General features: G+C 43.0%; 1 protein-coding gene across 2 annotated transcripts; it reads left to right on the top strand.

Annotated features, from left to right (window-relative positions):
• Positions 1-1030: 1030 nt before the first annotated feature.
• Positions 1031-7286, top strand: LOC121287797 (complement C1q subcomponent subunit B-like). Of its 2 annotated transcripts, none has more exons than XM_041205720.1 (3): positions 1031-1191; positions 5074-5268; positions 5914-7286. In XM_041205720.1, the coding sequence occupies exons 2-3, from the start codon at positions 5085-5087 to the stop codon at positions 6468-6470; spliced, it is 741 nt and encodes a 246-aa protein (XP_041061654.1). In that variant the 5' UTR covers positions 1031-1191; positions 5074-5084; the 3' UTR covers positions 6471-7286. The 2 variants fall into 2 exon arrangements, with proteins under 2 accessions (XP_041061654.1, XP_041061653.1); XM_041205719.1 differs by lacking the exon at positions 1031-1191 and adding an exon at positions 4223-4265.
• Positions 7287-8459: the final 1173 nt, after the last annotated feature.

Genomic DNA, 8459 nt, shown 5'->3' with positions numbered 1-8459 from the left:
ATTCAGAGCTACACAGTTAAAGACAGGGGATAGTGCATGTGGAACATAATGGTCATGATGGAAAATAAACAATGCCTTGTGACATTCAGCAATTTATTGTGACCAATACAAAAGGATCAATATTGACTGCTAAGCACGGTTCTCAAATCACCACATCATTCTTCAAAGCACTGAAAACACCATTCATAAGCATTGAATCCGACTCCAACATCAACATGTCATATGAAGAACATGAGTTAAATGAGGCCACATCTGATGTCAGGCGACATCCTACTCAGGAGAGAAAATGTCTACCATTATTAGGTGATTAGGTTACGAAGTGAACTATTTTCAGTTGGTGAATAAATCTTTTATATCATTATATAAGATGGATTAGATTGTTAAATTAATACACAATTTAGAGTTTGTAATAGTGTTACTGGTGGTGAATGTTCAAGTTATGCTTGAGTTTATTGTTTATACTTTTGGAAACAAACCATTCAAACATATTATGCCTCTCATTTATAAGAAGGGAGGGATGTAATGTATTGAAAATTGCATTGGGCACTTTGTTCACTTCAGGCTATATGTCCATGTAACCGCAGAGGGAGTTTAGAAGGAGAATAAAGGGATCTGTGATTTAATAGCATGTATAGTTCTGATTCAGCTCCTTGCTGAATCTTACTGTTCTTCCTGAGAACTTCACTGCTATGATGCTCCCCATGGTTAATAAAAACCAACTAAAACAATCATAACATCCAATCATAACAGTCAACATCCCTAAGGTAGATTTGTAGCTTGCGCGAGTTATGGGAACTGTACCCATAGTCAGTACCTTCAGCAAAGGAGGGGATGAAGTGGAGAGGAGAAAGAAATCACAAATCAACTGACTCTCACTTGAATCAAATTTTTTGAGAACGTTCTAGGTAATTTCAAATTCCACATGTGTTTCTATTACAGAATGAATTCAACAGCAAATAGCATGACTCACAATTTATTTCTTGTCAAGAAGGAAATGAAACTTGGCATTGGTGTTAGCTGAATTCACTGGCACTAGTCTGAAGGATTTTATCGCATAGCTGCCTGCCAATTCCAATCTTTCATGCAATGCAGCATGAACCTCCCCATTTTGGTGTTTTAGTCTTTTTTTCAGTATTGTGTAAGACCTCCTCGAGCTTCATTTCTTTGCTAAACTTTCAGACGGCACTCAAGGTAAGACCCAGCAAACTTTAATATTTCAGTAAATATAATTTATAAAAATGCTGCTAAATTGAAAGACTCGTTGTGTTAATCCAGGGTTAACTCTTTAGTGAGCGATTTATGGTGACCGTTATACTGATAGACAGTGTTAAATAAGTTATTGATCACAATTCTTACTTCTGGAATTTTTGCTCTTTTTCTACATACATTTGGGCTTAAACCTTCCTGCAATAAAATATTTGTAAAAACCGCACAACCTGAAATTTGTTGCAAACATGTATATTCCTGACACCAAAGGAACTGATCCCAAATTTGGAATTGTCCAATATATTCCTTCAGTTTGTTTGTATCTTCACCTTATTGTGAACTTTATTTTAACCTCCTGGTTCCTGTCCTGGGCAGGGAAGAAAGGGGATCTTGTACAGTGCTTTGGTGGCACAATGCCACAAATACAAACAGCTCTCTGCTATCTCAATCAAATTACCATGTTTCATAGATCAGTAGTTTTGAGTGCAAACAGGCTATTTGATGGTAGAAGGCTTCAGAGCCTCACCCTGGCCATATTCATGTCTGCATATTTGCACATTCTTGCATTGACCAAGGGAGAGTGATTGGAAATTAGAATCTTGGCTGATTTCCCTCTATCTAGCCCAGGGCATTGAGGGCTAATGAAGCAGTACAATGCCATTCCCACTAAAGCCATCAAGTCCATTCGGCTGTGCAACACACTGCTCTGTGTCCCTCACTTTGTACCCATAGGGTCACTGGAACTGAGTTTCTCTCCAGTGTACAGCGTGCGAAGGGCAGGACAGGCAGAATGATATGCGTTCAGTCAGTGTGCTTGGTTACAGGTGTGAGGGCCTCTCCACCCAATTTCCCTCTGTGAACTCAGCTGAAGAGCTGCTTCACGCTCAAGCTGCTAGCAACATCTCTACCTTCTGCTATAATAAAAACAGAAAATTCTGGAAAAACTCAGCAGGTCTGGCAGCATCTGTAGAGAGAGAAACATAGTCAACGTTTTGAGTCCGTATGACTCTTCAGAGCTGGACTTGAAATGTTGGCCAGGATTTTCTGTGCCCGCTGGTGTTGGGTATGTTCGGTGGCATGAGTGGATAATATGGCGAGAAGGCCAAAAATCGGTTCCACCACGTCATTAAACCAGTTTGTGATCGTCCACTCCGCCTGCTGAAGACAGGCCACATTCCCCACCACTGGACATCGGGAAGCTCATTGTAATACATCAGCACATCATTATAAGGACAGCCCGTCAGACTCATTCCCCACTTGCTGGATCGTCCCCCGCATCGGCAGGAAAACACACTGACGTGTTTCACAACAGCATATAAAAAGCGTGCATCTGGCGAGATGCACTTCACTCGGGACTTCAAGGTTTGTTTGCCTATCTTGCTTCAGGCAACACTCAGTCATCAGCGCCAGGCTTCACAGACAGCACCACATCACTTTTAGGGGGGCTCATGGCAGGTGTCTACCTACCAGATCAGCCATATGTGGGTGGCTTTTCAACGGCTGCAGGGCAAGGTCTTGCTTGGGGAAGAGGGAAAATTGGAAAGGGAAGAGGCTGCAGGATAAGGGCTGTACCGGGGAAGGACGGTAACCCAGGTGTGGTGGGGGCACATGTTGATCTGTGCAAGTGGCCTCAAGGTGCTGAGGGCTGAGGAGATCATCTCAAGAGGAGATGAGGCCAGATGGAGAGTATGTGTGTGAGAGAGTGAGTGGTGATGTCCCTTGAGCTGGCAGTGAGTGAGATGCCAGTGAATGTGTGATGAGCTTGCGAGTGTGTGCGTTTAGAGTGATGAGATGTTTGCCTTATCCTGGCTGCACGGATTAGATCATTCATCCTCTTTCTGCAGTGGATGGCCAATCTCTTCTGTGCAACACTGGCACTGACCAACACTGCCACCACCTACTAAGCCGGAGTGGTAATGTAGCAGTGTGGGGGAGGGGGGCCATAAAGGGCATCACAATGGCCTCCCAATGTCCAAAGGCACTTGAGGGCTGCAGTCTTCTTGCTTTTCGGGGCCATGTCTTCTTTGCTACAGTCCTGGGCTGCACTTTAAATGTGGTGCCTGACGTGATGAAGCAGCAAGGTGATAGCGTGACAGGCAAATTGGAGCCTGTCGCCAAGGAAATGGCATGTTTCCTGGAAAGGCATAAGTAACATGGTAGGTTTGGGAAGATACAGTGTGAAAAGCCACCATCACGCTGGCAGTTAAAATGTCATTTTACCCGCCCATAACTACACTTAATGCAAATTTGGGACGATTGTGCTTGTTAATTCTGTTTCTCTCTCCGCAGGTGCTGCCAGACCTGAGTTTTTCCGGCATTTTCTGTTTTTATTTCAGATCTCCAGCATCTGCAACATTTTGCTTCTACCTTCTGCCATTTTGCTCATTCTCTTTTGAAGGAAAACAGTGGAAGGTGTTTCACTTTTCTTTCTGTGTTGCTTTTACTGACAACAGAATGAGTCTATCCTGTGATAATCTAGGTTACCATTAGGTGATGGCTCCATTTGTGGCTGTGTTAGTGGGCATTGGTATGTATACATTTCCAAAGTGGTGGACCCTGAGTTTAACTGTCCCCCATAGGCAAAGATCAGTTAAAACCAAAAGTCCACTTACCCAGTGCACTCCTGCTGCTGTCTTCCCGCTGTGTCCCTATGTTTTTGCACAGCTGGGAAGGACACCCACAGCAAGGAAGAAGCTCCTATTTTAAATATGCCCATCAGGGCTGGATCTGAGAGAGGGAGTGCTGCGGGACAGTTTCAACTTCCCCATTATAGAGGGAGAGGAGGGGGCAGTTTCAACTTCCCCCATTATAGAGGGAGAGGAGGGGGCAGTTTCAACTTCCCCCATTATAGAGGGAGAGGAGGGAGACAGTTTCAACTTCTCCCAATGGTAGAGGGAGGAGGGGACAGTTTCAACTTCCCCCAATGATAGAGGGAGAGGAAGCGGCAGTTTCAACTCGCCCAAAGTCGCCTTGACAAAATCGAGCTGAACCCTGAGCCAGACTTGCCAGGTGCCGGATCCCGGGCCAGAAGATGCCGGATCCTGGGCCAGAAGATGCTAGTAGGTGAACTTTAAAGTCCTCTGTCTCATTTCCTTATTGGTTAAGAGTCTCAAGTCAGCATCTTGAATCTTGTTGAAACTGCCCCCTTCTCTCTCTATAGTTGGGGGGAAGTTGAAACTTCCCCCTCTATAGTTATAGGAAGGACTCTATTGGTCACTTGAAGATAGTCTGATGCTCCCATGGTCAGAAATCATTTACATCATGAATGTGAATCCTGTGGACTCCCTGGTCACCATGTGAGGGTTACTGAGGATGTGTCCCCGGACATAAAGTATAACGCAGAGAAGTGTGTAGATGACAGGGCAAAGCAACAATACACATGGCAAGGCATAAGTCTGGCATCACATACTGTTTGGGAATGTGGAGGTGTGTCCTCTGGACTGAATCTGGTACTGGTGACATCAATGAGATGGCTCGTGGGGTCTTGATGTCTTCTCTAAAGATTTGTCAGTATTTTGTTTCATGAGATTTATCTAACTTTAAATGTCACTGGTTTTGTTACAGCTATTTCTATTTGCTAATCTCATGTGTTAGGGATTAATTATTAGTCACTTTAACTGTTGGAGCTTTGTCAAATTAACTGCAAGGTGTATCTTAATGTCTAAATTCAGAAAGAATCCAAGATTAATGATTGCAATCCCTCCAGTGATGAAGTATTTGTGACACTTGTTCAGATTCTCTAGAAATCGCGGCATTATCACGTGCTTGGAAGTGTGTATTTATATAGTAGAATTTACAGAGCAAAATAAATAGCTGACACAATTTGCTTCAAATACTGAACATGCTAAATATATATCATTTTTACAGTGTATTCTAACATGGCAATGTCACATCAAGTGAACCACATGGGACTGCTGCTCCTCTTATTGGTGGTGGCATCATCAGCGCAAGATACCTGTCTGGCCCCTCCTGGCATTCATGGGTCCCCTGGCCAGCCTGGAATGCCTGGGGCATCTGGTAAAAATGGCAGGGATGGCTTACCTGGAAGGAAAGGAAACCCAGGTAATTCATAGAGCTTCAGCTTTCCAGACCTCATCCAGTCAGAATGGTAATATTGGAGAATCTAAACCATTCTTAACAAGTGCAGTTCATCAGGAATGTAAGATGTGTGAGTGTTGTCTGAGGATAGTGGCTGTAAAGATATCTCAACTAGGAGTAAATGGAATGTGCTGTCCTGATCCTTGGGGGTCTGCAGTGGTGATAATGGTTGCTGATTGCTTTCCAGAACCTGGACCCAGAGCATTTACAGAACTCCCTGGGATCTGTAAAATAAAAGGCTGATTTTCATCCCTCAGCTTGCTGCCTGTCCCTCTGAGTTTCCTGCTGAGCATCTTCTGGAGAAGTACCAGTCTGAACCTGTCCCTAGCTCAAGTATGCTGCCCATCCACTTGAACCCCTGAGATCCACAAGAAATCCCTGGGGTATAGGGAAAGGGAAGAGTCAGTAGTACGAGCTGTTTCAGCCTTTCGCTAATCTCTGTGCTCAGGGAACTGGTTCCATTAGTGTTACCCTGGAGCCATGGCCTAACACAGCTTGTCTGTATTTTCTAAACATTTAGAACTGTGGCTTTCGGATGTTAAACTGTGATAAAGCATGAAACAAAAATATAATTCCAGTCATCACCAATAAAACTTGTGCTGTTGACAGGTCCCCCTGGAGCAGCTGGTATGGCTGGCCATAAAGGACAGAAAGGGGAGCAAGGCTTCGAGGGTACGACTGGAAAAGTGGGACCTGAAGGTGAAAGAGGAGAGAAAGGAGAAAAGGGCGCAATGGGGGAAAAGGGACAAAAAGGAGAGGTTGGAGACCACACAAGTACCTTGAAGTCAGCCTTTTCCATGGCCAGGAGCACAAATATGAGCCCAAGAAAAAAAATTCCGATAAAGTTTGATAAACTGATAACCGATGAACAAAGAAACTTTATGCCAAGAACAGGAAAGTTCCAGTGTCAGATACCAGGCTTGTATTATTTCACATATCATGCAACTTCCAAGGGGAACCTCTGTATCAACATTATGCTCAATACGGTAAAGCAGGTTGGTTTCTGTGATCAGGCGTACAATACTTTCCAGGTGAGTTCAGGGGGAGTCGTCCTTAAACTGAAGCAAACTGATTTAGTTTATCTTGAAGTGACAGAATCCAATTCAATGCTGGGAGTGGAGGGAGCTGACAGTGTCTTCAATGGATTCCTCATATTCCCAGATTAGATCACCAACTGGAAGATGACATAGCATTACAGCTGAATGTTGTATTTGATTGGAGTTTTATCTACAGCAGAGCTGTTGAGACTTGTAGTAAATAGCCAAGATTTTGAAATGACACCATATGATACCAGCTTACACCTAACACATGTGTCTGAAATGCCTCTCCGCTTTATTTTAATAGGGATGCTAATCCATTTAAAATAAAAAGGTTAGAGCCCTTGGCAAAGGGAGATTTCAGTCGAATGTGTCACCATTTATAGAAGCTACTGTCTCCTATCTTGTGACACACTGTTTCCAGGTCTCAGCAATTAGAGACTGTAATAATTCTGCTTTGATCATTTATGTAGTTGCCCTTTTATGATTTTCAAGAAAATGTGTAATAGATCATGTTTTGAATTTGCTGAAGATCGTGTGTCATCCGTGTCTGAATTTCACTTGTATTCTCTTAGAGGACATGTAGTCAGATCATTAAATCAATTCCACACTTAGTTGTAGCCCTTCATTTGCCTTTAACAATACAGGTCAATGTGCCTCGAAGTAAAAATACATCAATTTCAAGATATAAATTTGAGTACTGCTGCAAAAAGAGAAATGATAAAGCTTTGTCTTGCACTTCAACAAGCTTAGACATGTCTGTTTCTTTATTTCAGCAATACTCAAGTCTGTACCAGCAAATGACTATTAATATGTAAATGACTTTGCTTTAGCAATCAGTGTTTAACAATGCACCAATGTAACAAAGTATTTTGGAACAGCCTGCTGATGTAAACAAAGGCTTCTGTATATGTTTTTAAAACTTAAATAAAGCTAATCACTTGATTCAGTCTTGGATTGTGAAGAATGCAAAATAAGTTTAAATAAAAACTGGGCTCATATCTAATGGAGGGAGCGAAAGAACAATCTAGAAAATGGATAATAACTGACTTGTAGTCTCAAATAACTGCGATCTCAAGAAGGACCTTTCATTTCTAAATAAATGAATCATGAAAGCAAATAGTTATGGGTTGTTTTATCTGAAGTTGTGGATAAACGCATCATTACTTCACCCTTGTATAAATAGAAACCAGAGCCAGGAAATATGGGGGTTTTGGGAAAAATATGGAAATTCAATGGGGGAAGAGGGACAGGAATTTAGGATTGAATTTATGCCTGCTAGATTTATGCATCTCTCTGGACCAATCATTAAATTCCTAATCTCTATGCTCAGGGGAGCTGGCTCCATTAGTGTAAGCCTGAGCCGAACACAGTTTGGAGCTTGTCCCTATTCTCTAAAAATGAACTGCGGCTTTCGGGTGTCAAACTGTGAAAGCGTGAATCAGAAGTATCATTCCAGTCATCACCAATAAGATTTCTGCTGTTGACAAGTTGCCTGATATGGCTGGTCATAAAGGCCAGAAAGGTGAGCAAGGCTTCAAAGGCATGATTGGGGGGTGGCTGCATGGTAGAGTTGGGCCCACCCAGGCAGCCACGGGGGCTGCTGAGTCCTGAGGTGGGTTGGTTAAAAGGGTTGTTTCGGTTCTCTGGGATTTATTCCCGGTTGTTTTGTGAAAAGTTAGGCCCTCTAGCCCTCATACCCTCTCATCCCTTCATCCCCATGCCCATACATCTGAACTCATGGCAACCCACGTCTGCACCACTCCATGAGCCGATGCCAACTTAGTGCCAACTCAAGCCTCCCACCCACCACCCTTTTCCCTTGCCCCCTCCATATCAACTAACCCAGTATCCAGTGTATGCAAGTCTCAGGAGCCATGGTAAGATGAAATAAAATAAAGTTTTAAATATCTTCACCATATATAAAAATAAACACTCTCATTCATGGAGGCCCATTCATTTAATTTAAACCCTTCAAGTACTTAATCCCTTTAAAAAAGAAGCATTTGTGTTCATAGCCCCACATCAAAGGCTAATCCTTTAATAATCTTTTTGAAATGTCAGTCAAACTGTGAACTTACACCCCCTGCCCCCCCAGAGTCCCCTCCCCCTCCCCAC

This window comes from Carcharodon carcharias, chromosome 15, assembly GCF_017639515.1.
Source record: "Carcharodon carcharias isolate sCarCar2 chromosome 15, sCarCar2.pri, whole genome shotgun sequence".
In the NCBI taxonomy this organism is placed as follows: domain Eukaryota; kingdom Metazoa; phylum Chordata; class Chondrichthyes; order Lamniformes; family Lamnidae; genus Carcharodon; species Carcharodon carcharias.
Note: the sequence above shows the minus strand (reverse complement) of the source record. Positions and strands in the feature narration are given on the sequence as shown.

What these genes read in the sequence shown, in the direction of transcription:
- LOC121287797 (XM_041205719.1), top strand. Translation starts at nt 4,238, where the DNA reads ATGCCGGATCCTGGGCCAGAAGATGCTA. An exon ending in TCCTGGGCCAGAAGATGCTA is followed by an intron (nt 4,266 to 5,073) that starts GTAGGTGAACTT and finishes TCATTTTTACAG; the next exon opens with TGTATTCTAACATGGCAATG. An exon ending in TGGAAGGAAAGGAAACCCAG is followed by an intron (nt 5,269 to 5,913) that starts GTAATTCATAGA and finishes TGCTGTTGACAG; the next exon opens with GTCCCCCTGGAGCAGCTGGT.